At 44.5% G+C, this 21,663-nt stretch overlaps 1 protein-coding gene across 3 annotated transcripts in view; it reads right to left on the minus strand.

Moving 5' to 3' along the window:
- SLC25A13 (solute carrier family 25 (aspartate/glutamate carrier), member 13) overlaps window positions 1–18,818 on the minus strand; it is an 89,387-nt gene extending 70,569 nt beyond the window's left edge. The window contains exons 1-4 of one of the 3 annotated variants that reach the window (XM_014940299.1): window positions 18,764–18,803; window positions 16,591–16,605; window positions 13,307–13,321; window positions 236–289 (exon numbers count right to left, since the gene is read on the minus strand). In XM_014940299.1, coding sequence (XP_014795785.1) covers window positions 236–289; window positions 13,307–13,321; window positions 16,591–16,605; window positions 18,764–18,775 — 96 coding nt within the window. In that variant the 5' untranslated portion in view covers window positions 18,776–18,803. Of the gene's footprint in view, window positions 1–235; window positions 290–13,306; window positions 13,322–16,590; window positions 16,606–18,763 lie in introns of all 3 variants that reach the window. The other 2 variants (XM_014940301.1, XM_014940302.1) reach the window with 2 other exon arrangements.
- Window positions 18,819–21,663: the final 2,845 nt, after the last annotated feature.

The following is a 21,663-nucleotide window of genomic DNA, read 5'->3' on the forward strand; positions in this document are numbered from 1 at the left end:
TTTCCCTCTAAGATAGTAATACTTCTCCTGAGTCAATACAATAATCACTCAGGAATGTATCTGACTTCTTGGTGAGCATTGTTCAATTCTGATAATGGTATTTAAGTCTAACATGGTAATAATACAGTGAATGATTAATGGTTGGAAAAACTATCAAGAGTTGTATGCTGCAATAAAGGAGCAAAAGATATGAAAAATTTAAGCAAAAAGAGTAAAATATTTACTTTATACATACCTTCAAAAATATTGTTTTCAACTCAGCTGGATCAGCTCTCTTGGTTAAAGCCACCTACAAGTAAATACAATTATATTAATATGCATAATTTATACAAAAGATGTCAAAGTGTCATTTAAAAGGAAGAATTTAAACAACAGGAGTGATGAAAATAACTGTTCACCTTAGAGGAGTCAGGTACAGCTTTAGCTGGCCATGCTTATTGTACCCATTGCACACTTACACGAAGTTACATTCACCGTTTTTGTTGTAACTGCAACAAAACTGCAACCCTTAAACAAGCAAACATTAACGAGACATAAAGACAGTCAAGTACCAAACCATTTCGACCTACCTCTCTGCTTGGACCTGGCATTATACCATCTTTACCAGATTTTTGTACTTCCAACATTGTTTATCTAAGGATCTCAGAGCACCATACGCAGCCCCCAACCGACAGATGGCAAGAATAAGATACTCAGACTTACAAAATTGTCCAAGGAAGCAACGCCCTAGAAGACTGAACTCCAACATAGTTATTTGGTTTATTGGTAATTCTACCTCCTACTTCCAATTTTTTAAATTATTTAAACTTACAGCATAGACCTTTTCGATGAGGTAAATTCAGAAAGCTCAGTATCTAGCTTTTTCTGCAGATTGGACAATTAGCCAGCTCCACGTAAAACCTTAGTTACGTTTATCACCACAAACCCAAAGTAATGAGAATTACTTTTTTTCCCCAAAATATTCTCTATCTGCTATGGAGTAACCCTATCACCATTTCTCTCGTTGATGTATCAGGCCATTCATTTGCTGCTTTTGAAAGTAAGTGGATTTATCCCCTCGGTCTGTGCCTGCTATAGAGTTTCCCTTTCTTTCTTCGGGATACTTTGATAAAATCTTGCTTGCCAACATAATAACCATCAACCAGTAAGTCAATTCAACACATCAATCCATTTTTAATAAAAAAAAAAACAAACAAACAACTTTGCAAGCAAACCTGGATTTCCAAAAATGTCATGCACAGGGCAGAAGGAAAAGGTTGTCAGATGGTCTATGATATCAGAAGATACGAAAGGACTAATAAAGTAATGGGTGTGCTCCCCCCAGGAAAGAACAACATGGGAGGGCAAGAGAGAAAAATGGCAGTAGGAAAATCAGGATTAATGCTGATACAGCATTAAACTAATGGCAAACATAAAATGTCTAACCTTCTCTCTCCCTGCTGGACACTGTGAGCTCAGGCTGTTGAATTCTAGAGAACACCATCTACAGGCACATACAAGATGTTTGATGAAAGGCCTAACAAGTAATCACAAGCTCTAGAAGCTTCATGTTGAAATTAGGATTATTTTTTAAAAGTTCTTCCATTCTTAAACATGACCAAAGAGCGCGATGTATTTGGCACCACTGAAAGACCTCAATCCAAGATTGAAACCTCATGTCTTGTAGAGGTATTCTTCTGTTTCATCACCAGTTATTGAGTCCACCTGTAAGGCTCAAACACATGTGGCCCAGTTTATGGAAGAGGTCAGATTAGATCATCGTAATGTTTCCCTCTGGCTAGAAGTATACATATACACTCAAAATGTGCCACTCCACAGGAGATCAAACCAGGGTTTGACCTTACATTCTTGTTTAAATGAGTGACTGGAATATCGGAAACCAGCTGAAGCACAGTTACTGGCCAAGTTTGAATTCAGACCAGAAATCTATCAATACTGTGTAAGCATTATGCTAAACCAGTGCTCCAGTTTGTATCTTAATATAACTGACTTGCTCACTTAGATGGGAAACACCCTTCTTCCTTCTTTACAGAAATCTACAAAAAGCATCCACAATCAAAACTCCCCTTGGTTGCTTCCCAACAGCACACGCAGCATCAGAAGTCAAACCAGTGTTCTTTCCTGTGAGGGTGGCAGAGCCCTGGAAGAGGCTGCCCAGAGAGGTGGAGGAGTCTCCTTCCTTGGAGACATTCAAACCTGCCTGGACATGTTCCTGTGGGACCTGCTCTGGTAGGGGGTTGGACTGGATGATCTCCAGAGGTTCCTTCCAACCCTGACCATTCTGCGATTCTGCAGCAACATCTGTCCAGGGCACTGTCTCCAGTTTCAGTTGTCCCTTTTTCATTAGCCCAACATTCACTTCAGCAAAATCACTGCTGCTCCTTCTGCGTGATGGAATCCAAGTCAAAGAACTCAACTGGGATCTGAGATGGAAAGGGAACTACTACTTGGCATCACAGGGAAGTCTGCAAGTGAGACATGGAGCAGCTCATCAAGCAGGGGACCAGACACTTGGCAGGAGACCTGGCAAAGCACACAGAGCAAAAAAACCTTCTCGCCAGACCTCCCCAAGGGTGAGCTGAGGACTTTTCCTGGGAAGGTGTGACCAGATGGCATCTGGGATATCTACCTAAAGGCTTGGGGTAAGGAGCACTGTAAGAGAAGCTGGTCACTACTAAGAAAGAGAAATGTTATTAACACTAATCAACAAAGTCTTCTCTTATCCTACAGGCTAATTTAGTACGCAGAGCTACAGAATAATTCCACTGAAACCAGAGAGTTGTGGGGTCTGCCCCATACACTGGTGAAGCAGAAGAAAATTTGCTGGCTAACAGGGAGAGCAGATCTCAAACAAAACTATTCACTTCCATCTTCACTCTGTCCCAATTATAAATCCCTGGGCAATTCCCAGTCCGGCTTCTGAAGCCTCACTTCCCCAAGTGCATCAAAGCCAACAGACCCACTTTATTGGGCAATTACCTGCCAGCTTTGATCCTGTTTTCAAAGTCCCAAAGCAAACGCAGCTGGTTTGTTCCTAGGATGGTTCTCACACAAGGAGATTCCCAATAAACCACAGTACTGGTTTACTACTGGCCACAGTACTGGTTTAGTACTGGCCACAGTTAAGACAGAAGGCCATTTAACACCCACAAGGTGGTTCTCACAAGGTGGCACCTTCAGCAGTGAGCTCTGGCAGAGCCATTCCTGAACACAACATACAAACTCCTAAGGAGCTTCTCCAAGGTCCCCACACTCATTGTGCTCAAGATTCCCAACAGCTCAACGGAGATACCCACTCCTGGTTTCTCCAGTCCCCAACACCCAAACACTCACTCTGCCCCTGGCATGGCACAAAGCAACTTTTACAGCCTAAATGAGCAGGTGCTTCTACAAAGACAAGTCATGATCAAGAGATTCCAAATAACAGACGTGATGCTGCACCACCAGGGACCTTCTTGAGAGTCCTGTGCTGTGCCTGATGCCATAGAGTGCACACAGTGACCTAAACAGAAGTGTCCCATGCTTTATCTGACACCTTCGTAAATTACAGAACCAAGGCAGCAAAAAAATGGCAGGAGTAGACAACCTGAACAGTGGTACAAAAGGTTTCTCCACAATTTTCACTCCCAGACCCTGACACAATTGAAGCTGAAGTGTGACACAAGGTCCCAGGGAGCGAGCAGGATCGTTTGCAGCAATAACCAAAAACCTGCCCTTTGAAGAAAGCGAACCTGGAGCAGTGCCATACAGGGGCATTGGAACAGAATGATTTCGCTCTTAGAAAACCACTAATTCTGTGACAAAGAAAAAAAAAAATAGATGTGCAATCGGTGCCTCTAAACTTGTGGAAAGGTCTGTCTCAGGCTGTTGCTAGAGTAACTGTTGTTATTTGTGACTTTGTGCTTGTGACTGAGCAAGTAAAAGAAATGAGCTAGAGAAAAGTTCCTATACATTACATGTCTTGGCTAATAATTGTGTGACAGGGATTATGTAGGAATAACTGACAGGTAAATGTATTTTGTTTCGGTGTTGTGTTTTCTTCTTTGAACACAGAAGTTCACTTTTCAAGATCCTATTTATAATCAAATCCACCTATTCAACGCTATTCAAAACGCTACACCTCAGCAGCTCGGAGTGCTGGGAAGGGTGTGGGAGGGGGTGTGAATCCCTACGTCTGCACGGATCCAACTCCACAACCTCAAAAAGAACAAAAGACGACTGCACAATGGAAACAGCACCACACACACACAAAGCAAACTTATTAAAGGCCAGAAATGATGAGACTCAAAGAAAAACCCCGAAGTCCTGCAGTCAGGAACCCTTCCTCATAGCTAACAAAAATACCAGCAGCATTCCAATGCGTGCTTGGGCAAATAATAGCACTGTGGTACTTGAGACAATAAGAAAAAAAACCATAGGTCCTTTCCTTCCTTTTTCTTTTCTTTTCCTTTACTTTGCCTTATCCTTTCCTTTTTCCTTTTCCTTATCCTTTCCCTTTCCTTTCCTTTTCTTTATCCTTCCTTCCCTTCCCACGTAACACTCAGCACATTAATATATTGGGTCACGGGGAGCATGCCCACACTCTTCCACAGCTCAAGGAGTCACAGTAACAACCCTCCTTTCCCGGGTAAAACACAGTAGTCAACATCTGACTATGGAAAACCTGGACTTGCAAATAGCAAAATATATCTCTCTCCCTTAAGGATTTTTACCCATCATCTCAAAATCCATATGCCAAAACAGGAGCCTGCAAACACGCTCTCTTTCTTTTTGAATGGTGTCACTGTTTGTCCAACTTCCATCACAAATTATTAGATGATCCCCCCAAGGACAGGGCAATTACAGAGGAAAGGCAGTTTAACACTTTATTTTACAATTCTTACCTTCAGTATTAATAATAAAACAAATGCTCGGTGCTTAAATATCAGCAGATTCCACAGTAGCCACCAGCCACTCTGGGCATGTGGCCTTCGTTCTTGCTAAGAACCAGAAAGTCCAAGCTCTCAAAGAGGGTACTTGGAAATAATCTGCCATTTCATGGGGGAATATCAAATAATCCAACGCAGAGCTAAATCATTCATGTACGGCAGTGACTGTAACACTAAAGGCTTATCTGCCACTGACTTGCTGCAACTCAGTCAAAATTATTACAGAGTTCACAATAACTCTCCATAATTTGCAGAAGTTGTAAGGTACCTGACAACAATAATTAAAAGCTTCTCATCTCCTTAAGAAACTGCGGAAACATTTCCAGCATTTTAATACATTTTAATTAGAAACTATTCTGATTTTAGCTTGAATAATTTTGGCTTCTTATCTGTGAGCCTATTTTATTACATATATTTGCATAAAGCAATAACTGTTCCATTAAAACGCTAAATTTACTTCTGTTGGATAGCTCTCCCAATATTTTTATGAGATCGTTTGGTTGCAGTGGAAACGAAGATGATGTCCTCAGAGCAGGACACCAATTAAGCATTCTGATTTGAAGATAGGAATTTTTAAAAAAAAATAATCCTAAAATTACTTTCATTTCATTCAATTTCATTTCTTTTTGTCATCAACTGTCAAAAGGCAGGACACCAATTAAGCATTCCGATTTGAAGATAGGAATTTTAAAAAAAATAAACCCTAAAATTACTTTCATTTCATTCAGTTTCATTTCTTTTTGTCATCAACTGTCAAAAACGTAGTCAAATTCTAAAACCTTCTTCCTGAACAGTTGAACCAGCCCTTGGAAATGGAAAAATTAATGCTTCGCCTCATGAAAACGCTGGGTGCTCAGTCAGGGGTTACTCTTCACCATTTTCACACCCTGTGCCAGCCCAGGAACCCTTCACACAGCACACAGAAAAGCCAGGAGACCTCATACTCCTTCTCCTTATCTATCCCTTTGTTCAATCCAATTGTGGGTCACACACGACACAAAGTGACCCCCACAATTCAAAGCCACCAAAGAATTGTAGACACATATTCTGCATATAACTTTCTAAAAACATAGTAAAATTCCAAAACCTTCTTCCTGAACAGTTGAACCAGCCCTTGGAAATGGAAAAATTAATGCTTCGCCTCATGAAAACGCTGGGTGCTCAGTCAGGGGTTACTCTTCACCATTTTCACACCCTGTGCCAGCCCAGGAACCCTTCACACAGCACACAGAAAAGCCAGGAGACCTCATACTCCTTCTCCTTATCTAACCCTTTGTTCAATCCAATTGTGGGTCACACACGACACAAAGTGACCCCCACAATTCAAAGCCACCAAAGAATTGTAGACACATATTCTGCATATAACTTTCTAAAAACACTGAAGGAAAATAGTGTATTTGTCAATCTTTTTGTGTGCAGTTTGCTCAGCTCCTTCCACCATTTTCAAAAGTTGAGTACCCTCTTTCCCTCCTCGTGTATCCACAAGAAAAAGGGGCGAAGCTGGTTTACTGTCCTCAACGTGTCAGTGGCACATCGAATATTAAGTGCTATTTTAATTATACAGTATTTGGGTTGAATGTCTACCCACTTGAGAATTCAGTATTCTGGTTTGGTCTCTTCCCATTACCAGGATACTGAATCTACAGGTTGCACCAAAAGCAAAGTGCAGGAGATTTATGATCACCATCATTTTCTTCACTGTGAGAAGAAAAGAGAAGCCCAAAACTTTTGCTGCACAACGTTCACGATGCAGAAAAGGCAGAACCTGCTGCTTCACATCAGTCAGGCTTGAAAGAAAAGATGCAGCCCCAGTAAGTGATTTTGGGCGTGAGAACAGAGCAGAAGCAATTGTAGAAAGTTTGTTGTTGCCGTGTTTTTCTTCCTTTTGAACAGCATCAACACGGGACTAATTCCTGATCTTTACAAAGTAGTTTCCAGTGAGACTGACACACAATGGCAAGCAGCGTTAGACAGGTGAAGTGACAGGGAGGAGGAAGGCTGACTTGATGTCAGTGACAAAACTATTTTAATGGAAATGTGAAATTATTCAAAAATTTCTTCCCCTAAACACGTGAAGATTTCTCTAGTCAGATTGAGACTGCACAAAGGGCTGGGAGCAGGAATCAGCCAGACACAGTATTTTTACATACCGCGGTTTTTTTCTAATAGCTTTTCATACTCGGTGCCTCACTTAAAGGTTTCTTCTGCCAAAGATCTGTTAAATCACTGATGTTCCATCAAACGGTAGTTGTCAAACACGATAAAGATGTACAATAATAAAATACGTGACCAAGAGCTTATAGTAGCCAAGGATCCAGGGAAGAGCAGAAAAAGGTCGTATTTCCAAGGCACGGAAAGATGACAATAATAGCTAATAACCTGCTGTTTGCTCAGTAATGCTAATTTTCAGATCTCTTTTCTTCTGTCCTAAAAACAGAGCTGGGTGTCGGGAAGATGAAGGCAGGAGATGTCATTTCTCGGGATAGGAAACCACGTGTGAGCACGTTTGAACCCAGAGCTCGTGCAGAGGCCTGGAATCTGTGCGTCACGATCCCCTGACAGCCCTCTGCGTTTCGGAGCTGTTACCTGCAGTTTGATTAACGCCCATCAGTCTTCCATGAAAGACACAGTCAGATGCTGCTCAAGCTATTCCAGCACTGAATGATTTGCTCTGATTTATTCCTTAAAAACTACTCTAATTTACTGCTTTGCTTAGATGAAGCGGGCACATTTGGTGTCTTCCCAGAATTAAATATCCATTGACTGAGGCAAAACACCAAATAAGTGAAGGCTCTATTGGCTGAGAGAGTTCAGGAGAAATTGGGATAAGACAGCAACTTAAATATGAAGAAAATTAAAATCTCTGCCTCCTACTGGCCGGATGATTGGCATTTGGCTGGGGATCATCCTTGTGAAAGCATCCTCCCCTGTTGACTAAGTGCATCTTTAGGTCGTATGCAAATACCATCGGGAAGAAGGTAGAGAAACGTGTGCCCTTCTATGACTCCAGATCCTGAACTCCACTCACATTTTTCCCAGTACACGACGTCAGAAAGACAGACACGGAACAGAGAGTGCCAGTTGTTGTTCTCTCCTCGTGTCCTTGCAAAGTCAGCACTAAAAAAAGACTCCAACCTGCCAAGGAACCTTCTTTGAACTTTCCATTTTCTGATAGGTTTAAACTTATCCTCTCAGAGAGAAACGAAACTCGGCTCCAGGAAAGAACATTTTTAAATCTTCGGTGAATAAAGATCAGGTAGCATTCACCCCCAGAAACTGAAATATGTGGAAAGATAAATACAAAATTGTGCATGAAGCTGGAAAAAATCTATGGTCAATGGCATTTTCCACAACAATCTGAACTCCAGTAAATCCATTTCAATTATGAAGGAAGCACCAACAAGACTGGAGTGTCACAAATGGAGAGAGAGAAAGAAGAAACTCTATCATGAAAGTAACGAATGGAATTCAAATACATCAAATCACTGTTCTTGACCTTTTTCTAAAGTTTTCAGCTTAAGAAAAATTTGTTCAACTGGATCAGAAATATTCTGACCTTGATCCCCTGGCACTTTGCTCCCTGAGCAGTTCCACGACTGCACAGAAATGTTGCTTTAAATTTGCTCAACAGTTGTTTAACTGCTTTAATACTCCAGAAAAAGGTTTTAATACTCCAGAACACTAATTAACGTAATGGCATCTGAAGGAGGAGGCAAAAAAAGGTCTGCTTCTACCTATTGATAAGGTTAACTAATAATCATGGTCATCCAGCTACACAACACCTTCTTCCATATTCCAGCTTTGGAATTAGGGTTGCTCTTTGCAATTCTTCAATTGCCCTAATTATCAAGGACATGGTTGTAAAAAGCACATGTATTACCCTTCTGATAGGTCCCCATAATTTCAAAAATAGCCTTTAAAAGCCTTGAAATTTTTATACTGATGAAAATATTATTAAAAACTACACTTCAAGAGTTTGAAGGTCTATTATCTGTGGGACCTGAAGATTGGAAAAAAATTAAAGACTACATGCGACTACCCTTCAAGGAAAATTATTTTCTTAACATTTCTGTTTAGAATGGAAGACACAAGCAAGCTCCAGCTACATCATTTGTGGGCTAATCTCAATATAACCTAACGATAGTTCTACAGGTAACTACAACTGTAGGGTTATTGTTGCTGGCTTAGCAAATATTTGACCTTAGCAGGTCAATTTAATTCTGTATTCTGGCAACTTTTAGAACATAAGATATGCTGGTTCAAAAAGCATTTAATGTGCTTTAAAAATGTCAGTTTCTGAAAGACTTTTCTTCATTTTACAACTTGTCATTAACCATTTGGGTTCCTGATATGTCTGTTCTGCTGTCAGACATTCCAGACCCCCAAATTCAATTAATCTAGCATTATGCAATAAGATGTGTTGTTAACATCTTTTTTTTCACAATTTGCACCTATTTTTGATCAAAGAGAAGTAGCAATAATTCAAACAGCACTAATATGGTTGGGAAGTCTGCACCTGCCATAAGGACAGTTTGTGGAGTAAAAATTAACAGTTTCAAGAGCAGTTCTCCGTCCTATTCACTGCGAACATGGACTGTCAGGAATAAGAAAGGCTGCTGTGGGGACAAAAACAGTTTCTATCCCACAGACAGGAGATGTGAAGAGTAAAGAGAAATGTGTCACGAAAGAATAGAAACATTTCAGAAGAACCAAAGCAAACACAAGTTGCAGTAGCACCATTTAATACAATAAACTCAAACCGGGTAAATTTTCCAAATATGGTATCTGGATTAAAAAAAAAAAACAAACCACAATGATGACTCCTATAAAAGGTTCCAGGTCCCTGCTCCCAGAGGGATATAAACCTCCCTCCAGCTCTGGTGCAAAGCCTTGGAGATTGGGTCTCCTGCTGAAGGGATGAACAAGGCACCAAGGTTATTTATGCTAACACGGACTGGCTACCAGTGAGCACACAAATGCATGAAACCTCTTTGTAGAGAGGTTTTTCATTTTAACCTTTATACGTTTTAATATGGATAATTAATAAAATGCCACAGTGCTTCACAATTCCCACGTGTATCAATAATTCATCTACTACCCAGCTAAGTAAAAAAATCATAAGAATTATTGTATTGCGTGCAAGGTTCCATCATCTTCACCACGAAGGTCACTCCCCTTCACTCTCACACATTTCTAACGGGATTAAAAAGCCTCAGAGAGTTGGGATTTCACCTGCTGCCTGACTCCTACGGGCTAAGGGTGCAGTCCTCTTCTCTGTGTGCACTGCTAGAAAAACGTGTAGGCACCAGCCAGGCTAATCAAGGCAAAATACAACCAGAAACTTGTCAAACGGGGCAGCTATTCCTTCTGCAGCCCAGGCAGTTCCCATCTGAATACATCAATAAGCCAAGCGGAGTCACATCTTTTAACAAATAAAACCAAGACAATGCTAAACCGTTTGCAAGGGCAGTCTAGTTTTTTATTTCTGCTTCCATGGAAAATTCACAGCAGTATTCCTTTTAAAAATGCTCAGTCCTTTTTAAAAAAATATCATTCTGAGCTACAGAGAGAAAATGGGACAAAAGAATTCCAAAGAGTTTTGTATGAATACTGGAGAGGAAAACGGCCACAGATTTTTCTTGGTGTTTCAGTTCCATTTTTGACTTTCCCTCTTCTCAACGCTTAAACTGGCCATTGCCCACTGGCATTTAAATAATTAGTACAGGACAGGAAGAGGTTGGACTGAAGGGTAGTGAGGTCTTTCTCTGCCTGGATATTTGGAGGTGATGATTAGTCTGCGCGAGGGGTCTGGAGAACAAGCCTTTACGAGGAGCAGCTGAGGGAGCTGGGGGTGTTCAGCCTGGAGAAAAGGAGGCTGAGGGGAGACCTTCTCACTCTCTACAGCTCCCTGAAAGGAGGCTGTAGCCAGGGAGGGACGGTCTCTTCTCCCAAGTCACAGGCGATGGGACAAGAGGAAATGGCCTCAAGTTGTGCCAGGGGAGGTTTAGGATGGATATTAGGAGAAATTTTTACACTGAGGGTTATTAAGCCTTGGAATGGGCTGCCCAGGGAAGTGGTTGAATCATCATCCCTGGAGGGGATTTAAAAAAGCCAGGCTGACATAGTGCTTAGTGACACAGTTTAGTGATGGTATTTTATCAGAGTTAGGTTGATGATTGGACTAGATGATCTCAAAGGTCCCTTCCAACCTCGACAATTCTATGATTCTATATAAGATAGCTCTTCAGAGGTTTCCAGCTCAAGGTATTTCTGCGTTCAGTGCTACATTAGAACATGCCATCCATGTAACTCCTCATGCTGCTTGGCTGTGAAATGTATTAGAGAACTGATCTGATTTAAAGCAAACAAAACCAACTCATATATATACATATTTGTATGTAATAGCTGTGCTACTTTTTCCCAAGTCAGTTACCCACTCTAATTCATCCCAGCAGCATGACATTACCCTAGTATTGCTACTGACTGCTTAGTATTAGCCAAGTTCAATCACAGCTTCATGGCTACCACTGGCTTTTAAAAACACAGTGACCTGGAGGTTCAGTGGAAAACAAAGAGGTACCTCTTCAGGCCAACCCAACCACCAGAACAGCTACAGGAATTCAGTCCCAGCATCAGCGCAGAGAGACGATCAGTCCAGGATTAGGAAGGCAAAACAGGCAAAGAATCAGTCCCAGAGGCCTGGTCCAGCCTGGCCCAGGACTCCAAAAACAAACCAGTAACCTCTTAAGGCTATGGAAGTCGTGATGACACTAAGATTTAAGAATTATGTTTAAAAGGCTTGGCTGTCTGGGCACAAGTCTGCCAATCTCAGTGCACTCTTTACAAACAAAACTGTGTGTTTGTGCATTTGCAAACTCCACTTTGCTCCGAGGGTCAGACCATCACAGCATGATGCAAAACCCAATCCATCCGCAAGCAGAAAGGCACATGCAGTTTAAGAGTTTTAGGATTCCAGAAGTTCCACCAAGGTGCACATCCAGAACTGCCACAGGTCTGGCCAAGGACATATAGATGTTTCAGACCCACTGAGCAGCCCCCCCCCGGCTCTGTCCAGGCCACCATGCATGAACCCCCCTTAACACGCGTTGGCAGAGCTGGATTCAGCATCAAGCACAGCTCAATATCAGCCCTACCAAGCCCCAGCACGCGGGGGTATCACTCATGCAAAATGCACAAACTCCACTGACAACAGAGAATCCAAATTTCTCCCTATCCCAGATGGGTGCCCATCAGGGTCTGGCCCATCCCCGGTCCCCCAGTGTCCCTGCCTGAGATAGAAATGCAAGTCTCGCCGTTTGAAGATCCCCACCTTCTTATTTCCACACCACAGATAGGTTTCCTAAATCGACTTCCAAAGGCAAGCAGATAAAATCTTTGGCATTGGAGAAGTTGGCGATCTAGCGAACACCAAAAAGTCATCTCAGCCTAAATTCCAGGCTCTAGTTCTCACCTGGCCAAGAGCAAGCCAGTGAGTAAGGCAGATCTTCAAGAGCAAGCTTACTGGTGAGCACACAAGAGTTCCTGTGGGCTGCCCAGGCGTGCAAGGCATCACAAGCACGGGAATCCAGCAGCTGAGGTCACGCACCTCACATGTATCCTACAGGAGGAATGTGCTCGGGCTTGCCACAAGCTATACATCTTCTGTTTCTTCTCTAAACGTACACAGTTTGGTGCACACAAGTGCACTTCTCCACTCTCTCTCAACGTTTCCTGGTTTTTTTTTTTTTCGTCTTTAGAGAAAAAGAAAAATGCCAACAACCCACTCCTTACAAGCAATTTCATCCTTTAACACACTGGGGTTTGTGCAGGCCAAGTAACATTTTTGGTAAAGAATATAATTGCAATTGCACGTTTCTGAGGTATTGTAAATAGCATGAAATTATTTTAAAATGTTATGAAAAATGCATTTGCAGTGTTCCTTTAAGTGTTTTAACAAAGCTTTGGTTGAAATTGCTTTATTCCAAAGCAATCGAAGATAGAGTATTTTTCTAAGGACCTCTTTATCTCCCTGCGAATGACTGAGATACAGATACTTTCCAGAAAGAGAATGCACCAGAAAATATGCACCTTTAGGTTTTACTAGATACTTAGGTATCTAGTGCCAGAAAACATCAGCTGCTGTTTCTGAAGAGGGGGTTGCAGCCGAAGCAAACCAGCACGATTAGCAGAGCCCCAGCAGTGCTGAGGGGCTTCATCCAAGGTTAGGTCTGGGGCCGTACAAACATCCAGGCTCTATTCGGTTTGGTCAAGCCATTCGACAGCCAAAGCAGCAGCAGTTCCACAGATTAAAAGCAAAAAAAGAAGCTAAATTAGGCAGCACCTTCATGCCATCTTCCAGGATATACAGTATCACATACCTCCTTGTCAAACTCCTTGGACAACATAGATAAATAAAATAAATATTGGCCTAAACAAGCTGGTCAGAAGAGAGATTGTTATCATTCAGGGCTGTAAATGTCTCTACAGGGCCAGGATCATGCCTCTAACAGGTCATTTGAAGCACATTTGGAAGAGCTCCTCCAACCTCCTGGGACACACAGCTGCATAGGAAGAGGAATTAATTTCCCGATGTGGTTAAGACCCAGACAATTTTAAATACTTTTCAGCAGGTATCACAACAGCTGGGACTCACATAAGGATGTACACATCACTGTTTGCACCGGTGACACTCCCCCAGAACTACACACAAAGTGGGGTCACTCTGCAATTCCTCTTACAGGGACACCAGAATGGGAAAGGGCATGTTTCAAAAACTTCTTCAGACCACTGGCAGTTGCAACGTGTGATCCCATCAGAACCTCTTGAACCTCTTAAAGACATAAATCAACCTTTGCCACCATCTCCTCTCGCTCTGATAAAGAAAGCAGGGTTGGAGGGGCGGGAATAGTAGCACAAAGGAACAGATAATCTCAATTTTGAGACAAAATCCCCAGCGTAATAAAGCTCCCTTTCGGGGTAAGTTGGTGTTTGCTGCAGAAGAGAGCTCTACGGACTGTTTCCACAGGACAGTGGCACCACGAGTGCCTTCCCTGGGATTATTCTTGCCACCCATAACTCATGGTGCACCTTGTGGGATTGGGACTCGAGCAGTTCTCCTGAGGGTAAGTGCCATGAGCAAAAGCCTTGTGCAGTAAAAGAAAGCAAATGAAACCAAACACACAAACAATGGCAGGGAGGAGAGGGAAGGGGAGTAAAGGATTGGGTGGGTGTCAAGAGGATGGGGCCAGTCTTTTTCAGTGATGCCCAGTGACAGGAGGTAATGGGCACAAACCTGAATATCAGAAGTTCCATCTCAACATGAGGAGGAACTTCTTTCCCGTGAGGGTGGCAGAGCCCTGGCAGAGGCTGCCCAGAGAGGTGGTGGAGTCTCCTTCTCTGGAGACATTCAACCCCCCCTGGACACGTTCCTGTGGGACCTGCTCTGGGTGGCCCTGCTCTGGCAGGGAGTTGGACTGGATGATCTGCAGAGGTCCCTTCCAACCCCATATCATTCTGGGATTCTGTGATCTAATAGTTCCAGCATGGTTTGGAATCACATTTATTTAGAACCGCATTGCCACGGTGTTTGTGTTTCAGCCATCGCTTCCCCAGACCTCATGAACACCCATGGCCCAGCACAGGCACTGGGTCATTTCTGCACACAACAAGGCTCACAGAGCCAGGGCCAGAGGCATCAATCCTTCACAGAACCCCAATTAATTCCATCAAGGTGATGCATCTTGCAGGACTGGGGTGTTCAGTGGGAAACACCTGACTATATTAACACCAAGACTTACAAGCAGCTTGTGATGGGGACTAACTTTTTTTGATGTGACAAGGTTTAGGATTTTAAAGGTAAATATGGCAGTAACTGGAAAGAAGATGTAACTGCATCGATACAGTTTCCATAGTAAACACTTTCAGAAAAACACAAGCAGAAAGAGAATAAAAAATTGTTAAATATACCAATACTGCATAACAAATTTTCTTTACCTTGCATTAGAAACTTCCCAAATATTCTCATGTAAGTAAAGTCAGCAGCAAATCTCTTTCTGTTACCTTATTGATATATTTCTGAGAGTCAGGCACCTGTTTTTCAAAAGACTTAAGCATGCACTTAGTATTAAGCATGCAAGCAGTCCCACCAGGTACTGGTGGAAGGGTCATGCCTTTACTCGAACAGTTATTTTACAACAAGCTTTTTTAGCATGTGATATTTGTGTTCACTTTGTTCATAAGACAATAATTTTAAAATAACTTTTACATTCCGGGTCATGGAGGCAACCAGGATGTGCCCAATGGATCAAAGATCACACATGCATCAAGAAACAATTACATTAGAAAAAGAGGGATGCACCACAGTACTTCAAAATCATGTCCTATATCACTACTGTGCAGTTCAAAACAAATATCAAAATTTATTCACACGTTGTCCACAGCAGAGATGGAAGTTTAATGGGGTACAAGTGCTTCCATGCTAAGCCCACAGTTTTCACACAGTTTCTAAGGTTTAATTTCTCTACTGAAATCATTCAAATTTGGAATTTTCTTTGACGCAATTTTTAACTGTTTTGAGTGTAGCTTAGTGGTTATGAAATACAAAGTTTAAAAATATTCTATCTACTACCTGCTATTACAAGTATCAGTTTCCGACCTTATGTTGAACGGGCAAAGTAGCACAGTGGCAAAGGCAAAGTCAGCTACGCGACAAGGTCTCACTGAGAAGCACCTTGGAACTTTCCACCAAAAATAAGTTTACATTTTAGCAAGCAGTAGGACTTTACAAAAGGCAGCAAGCTACAGGTGGCACATGCAATACAATACAGAATGGTGCAGCGGTATCCAGACCAAGGGTAGCTTACATTCACTCAACAGGCACAGGGAATTTTGCTGTAAAACACACAGCGGGTGACTGGCACACACTCATGGCATTAGCCAGACCACCTCACTTCTCTTTAGAAGCATCTGGCTCAAGGGCAGAAAAACTATTCCGTCATTAAACACTCAGAATGAAGAAATAAAGCATGACACACTAGATAAAATGTCATTATTGCTCCGTGCATGTGTTAACAGAAAGACTTTCCAAATAGGCTGTTTTCTGTGCAATTCAGAAAAAGAAACCAGTACCTGTGACGGCATTTTCATTACCAATGGGGTAAAAATCTCCTGGAACATCTCACCTGCAGTTTCTATTGGCAATTTGTGCAAATATAATTTAGAGTGCAGTTTTCACAAAGCACTTTCAGACAACGTTTTCAAAGATTCAGAAAAGCCACTGATATGCAATATACATATTGCACAAATCAGAAAAACGTTGTATAAATTGTAAGAGACTGAGTAACACAGAGTGAAGAAAATTAAATGGTACTGGGATGGACACTAAAGATCCCATGCATAAAAGCTTTGCCCATTTCTTGATACCTGAGTGCTTAACTACGCAGCCTTAACAGTATCCTGTTTGGGTTTTCCTTTTGACAGGCTGAATTCCTAGAGTCACGTCAATGTCAACATTTAAACTCTTGCAAGCAAAGAACAATTACATTCAATCCCAAGCACTCATATGCCTAAGACGGTGTAATTAAAAAAATGAAATGAAGCGGTCATGCAGGATACTGGCAAGGACAAGACACTAAAGGGATTTTAGAAAAATCACTCGACTCACCAGTCCATTGTTTGGCTGAGGTGAAAAAGGCAAACATTACTGAGATGCATCAGTGAGGAAGTTAGAACACAAATCAAGGCCCGTGCCTGCAAGCACATGTGAATAACTTCAGGCCCGGGAGCTCTTTCCATGGCAAAGTCATTCACAGGTGTGCTTGCAGAACCCAGCTCAGCTGTTACCGTTAGGAGCACAAAACACTACTTACATTCTGCCACTGACTTCAATAAAAATAGAAATTCATCTGTGTTTAACAGCAACTATTTCACCTCAGGAAGATAAAAACCCTTCAAGTCTCACAAGGTAACTTAATAATTAATCCATTCTGGCTGCTCCCGGCTCTATTTTTTTTTTTCCAAACACATTCAAGCCTGCAGAAGGTACATGAGGGCTGTAAACCCTGCAGCACAAACTGCTGTGTCTCTGCCTTGCGATGCACCAAGGATGCTTCTGACACTAGTGACAAGCCATTCTTCTTTTTCTCAGGTATCTCTCTGCCAAGCTTGATGTAATCAGAAACATACGATATTCCGATCAGTTTCTCCTTAAGCATTGGGCCTTTACAACAAGCGCTTGTAAAGATTTTGGTGATTTGAATTGTGAAATAAGCGAAGCCAAAAGGAAAAAGACCACATGCAAAGGTGTAGCACGGGGCACACATGTATACCAGGTCAGAGAAACACTAACTACAGATGCAACATTTTTTAAGTGTATGTGAGCAGCACAGATTCAAAGGCATTGAGGATTAAGAACTGCTACTTGGAGAGGAAAGGCAAGTAGACGGTTCATAAATGGGGCGAATGGAAGACTTTTAAGTCTTGTAACACCAAGAGTTTGGTAAGATGCAACTGATGTGCTGCGTGTACGGACCAGTGGGCAACCAAAAAAGAAAAGCTAGGCAGGACGGCTAAGATCTATAAATAATAAACATAAAATTTGGGGATGACTGTTTCATACACCCCAGCAGAAGACTCATATGTTGCCCAGTCCATTAGAGCAGTGTGCGTTTCAGATAAGGAGGCTCTTAGTGAGGAAGGTGTTGACAGGAGCAGCTCTGTGAGGGACTAACTGAAAGAGAGGAGCGTACAACTCTGGCCAGACTGAGCACATGTGCTGCTTCACGCTGTTTGGGGAAGTTCTGTTTTCTCGATGTAAGTTTCACCACTGACCCATGTGACCCATTTTTTTCTCAAGCCTCAGTATTCAAAAAAGAAACTGAATGAAACCTACTAGTAAGTTTTGAAACAACAATATTACATACAAATTCATCTGCCTTAGAAGTGGAATACCTATTTTTACATGGCCTTGATCCAGCTAATGGGTAATTTGTTTTTTTTTTTCTGGAAGTGTGCTATTAAACAACTGATAAAACTATTTCAATTCATTTACCCTTCTGAAAAGCCTAACTAGCAGGTATCAACCTGAGAGGAGAGCAGAGAGACGTGAAACTGGTTGTAAATTATAATCAGATGTGAAAACAGAAGGTGAAAAAAAAAAAAGAAAAAAAGAGGTGTATAGAGAAAATGGAAGAAGCAAAAAGGGACTGTCACACTCGGGCCTACAAGCGGGTCAGGGCCCACATTTTGCCTGCTGTGGGCATGGCGAGCCCAAGGTCCTGTCCCAAGGACCCACAGCCTTCTCTCCTCCAAAAATAAGTGTATATATAACACGTATGTATTTTTTTTACGCATCTATACATCGGGGGTGTATGGCGGGGTACTGACAGAGGCACGGCTGGGCCTAACAGGAGCCGCGGCCTCGCCGGGCCGGGATGCGGGCAGGGTTTGGGGGAAGGAGCCGCGGGGGGCACCCGCACCGCTTCGGGCCTCACCGAGCCGCGGCGGCGCCGGCACGGCGGGACCCAGCGCCGCCTCCCCGGCAGCGGGAGGCAGATGGTGGGTTTCCAGCGGAGAGCAGGCCCCGCTCCCCGCCCGCCGGCATGGAGCTGGGGGGGAAGGCCGCCCCCGCAGCCCACCCTCCTTCCTCCCCCGGGGCCGGCGGCCGTGGAACCGCGAGGAGGAAGGAGGCGCCACCCGCCGAGTTTCGCCAAGGACAGGCCCGAGGTCAAAGCCGGCAGCCGCCCGCCTCCCGCCGCGGCCCCTTCCCCGCCGCCCAACGGCCGGGCTGGCGCGCACCGAGCGCCCCGCCGCCTCCCCGCCCGCCGGCGGTGACTTACCTTGGCAGCCATGCTGTGCCCGGCGCGGCCACCCCCTTCCCTTCCCTTCCCTTCCCGTCCCTTCCCTTCCTCCCCTCCCCTCCCCTCCCTTCCGACCGCGGCAAGGCAGCTTCCCCGCCTGCGCACCAGCCCGCCAGCGCCGGCCGTCACCGCTCTCCCAGGCGCGGACGGGGCGCTCGGCGCCGACAGCCCATTGGCTGTACCCGGCCCGGCCCGGCTGCGGCCCCCGTCATCGCCCGGACCGGCCCGGCACGGCCCCGCGGGGGCTGCGGGCTCCGCGCCCAGCACCGGAGATGCGGCCTCGGGCAGCGACGGGGCGCGGGCCTTTCGGGGCCGGTACCGCCTCACCCCTGCGAGGGGCTCGGGTTAGATCAGGTTTTCCCCTCCCGTGGGCTGGTGGCCTCCGGGTCGCCTCACAGGGACTGCGGGCCCCCCCGGGGTCTTGCAGCCCTCTCTGACCGCACCAGCCATTGCCGACTGGTGCTGTTAAGCCGGGGAGATGCCTCCAGCATGGTAGGAGGATGCCCAGGCAGATGGCAGAAAGATGCTGAACCCCCCTGCGAGGGGCCCGGTTTAGCTCAGGTTTTCCCTTCAGGTGGGCTGGCGGCTTCCGAGTCCCCTCACAGGGACTGAGGGCCCCCTCGGAGCCTTGCGGCCCCCTCGGAGCCTTGCAGCCCCCTCTGACCGCACCAGCCATTGCTGACTGGTGCTGTTAAGCCGGGGAGATGCCTCCATCGTGGTGGTAGGACACCGGGACAGGTGGCAGAAGGATGCCCAACACCTTCACAGCAGCCCCTCGACAAGCCCTGCGCTCCTGCCCAGAGCTGTGCTCATCCCCGTGAGCGAGGGATGTTTCACCCGGTGGCCGTACACCAAGGCCTCATTCTGGCACGTCCCGAGAACGAGCTGTGCTTTCAACCAAATTCTGTTAATGCCGTTTTAGTTCCTGAGTCGGCGTGAAACTGACACATAAGCGGCCCCGGGCAAGCCCACGGCTGTACCCGGGATGACCACAAGTACGGCAGGCTCGGCCTCCCAGACAGTTTGCAGACTGTCTCCAGACAGCCTGTCTGGGCATGTTTGGCCACGTACCACTTGGCACGCAGGCCAGTGGCTGCCACCAGCCCATCGCCAGCCCTGCCGATGCCCGCTCTGGCTGGCCTCAGGGCTTATGGCTCCCGGGGGTGGGTTTTAGGCTGGCCTGAGGCTGGTGGTGCAGACAGGGAACTTGTCACCTTCGTGTGGATAAAGTGTAGCTCAGGGGTGAGGTTTTTGCGTTTATAATTGGGTATCGAGTTCGTCATAGCTTCGAGGTGGATCTTCCAGCATTTTCCCTAAAGTGAGTTTCGTAAAGATACTGAAAAGGCAGAGGATCTCAAAGCCAGATTTATTACAATATAAACCAGAACAATGAACTAATTAATTGTCTTTAATTCTATTAGAGGGAGACAGTAGATAAATTAAAAGGATTCATAAATGCATCTTCCCTTTCCCACTATATATCTTTGCAGGATGGCCCTTATTATATTTGTTTCCAGTCCAGTGAATTAATGACCCTCTGGTTTGCAGCAAATTGTACACAATCTCCTCTGTGTCCCTCAGAGGTTTCTTCCATCGCCTGCGAGGGCTGGCAGCGTATCTCCCTCCTCCGCTTCTCAGCGGTTTTCCAGTCTCTGCCTCTTGTAAAACCCTCCCACTTGCTGGATCCTCTTCCTTTCTTACCTGCCCCGCATCCGCCGCGTGTGCTCGGCTGATCTGAGAGACAGCACAGCCTTTCTCTTCTTGCTGCATTTCCCTGACCTAGAAAACAGCAGTTAGAGCAAAGCAGACTCGGAGCCTTCACCCAGCCACGTCTTTTCAAATGAACACAAAAACAGATTATGTGGTGCCTATCTGCAAACTAGATAAGTAAATACTGTCACCTTGTCATAAATGAATGGATAATAGCAGTCCACTTATAAACAACAAAAACCAATCCTGGATTATTTTAATAATACCACTAAGAAGGGAAAAATTACAGAGAGAAAATAGCATAATTGTCTTGGAATACAAATACAACACTTGGTGAATATTTGGAAGCCAGGATATTTAGATATGAGTCTGAAAGTCTGTCCTATTGCACTTTATTTTGTGAAAACAGGCTTCAGTGGGTGGGGTTTTTTCCTTATTAAGGCTGCTAAGAAAATTGCTACGGTTCTCACCTTATACTGCCACATGGTCTTGAACCAATTGCCGAGGAAAAGCACAAGCCAAAAACCTGCCTGTGTTTCAAGTAGGATGGTGGTGAAACTCAGAGGGGTAAACTAAAAGGGATGACCCTGGAAAGCCTCGTTCAACCGCTCCCCAGGTGCGACAGCGTCCGAGCTCTTCATTTTCCAGCCATCAGGAGCTCCAGGTGCCCCATGTCCTGAGCGTGCCTTCAGCAGTGCCACAGTCCCCATGAGGCTGGAAGGTCATTGCCTGACTGACGGGAAAGCCTGAGCACCATCAGCATAAAGGGTTTGGGCTGGGCACAGCCAACACGTACGTTTAGGCCCAAGTTCTTTATCTTCCTAGAAAGGCGGTGGAGGCTAATGTTCACTTTTAAACAGGGAAGTGATATGGCTGTAGCAGATTGCAGCGCTGTCTTTGGCTACGTAACCCACTGGTTTTCAAAGTCCGCTGGTGACTGAGGTTAGATTCAGGCCCGTGTGTCATGCTCCTTTGTTCTAACCACAAAGCTGTTGACTGCGCTGGGGGACTGAGGAGGAAAGTTCTTCATTCCTTCTAGAGAAACTGTGTCACTGGGTGGAGGAGAATCCAAGGTTAGCTGGACCAGAGAGACGCATGACTCCTACGTGTGATAAAATGCAATGGGATGAGGGCAAAATGGGCAGCCAGTTTTCATTACAAGACACATA

This window comes from Calidris pugnax, unplaced genomic scaffold (assembly GCF_001431845.1).
Source record: "Calidris pugnax isolate Ruff unplaced genomic scaffold, ASM143184v1 scaffold76, whole genome shotgun sequence".
NCBI lineage: Eukaryota > Metazoa > Chordata > Aves > Charadriiformes > Scolopacidae > Calidris > Calidris pugnax.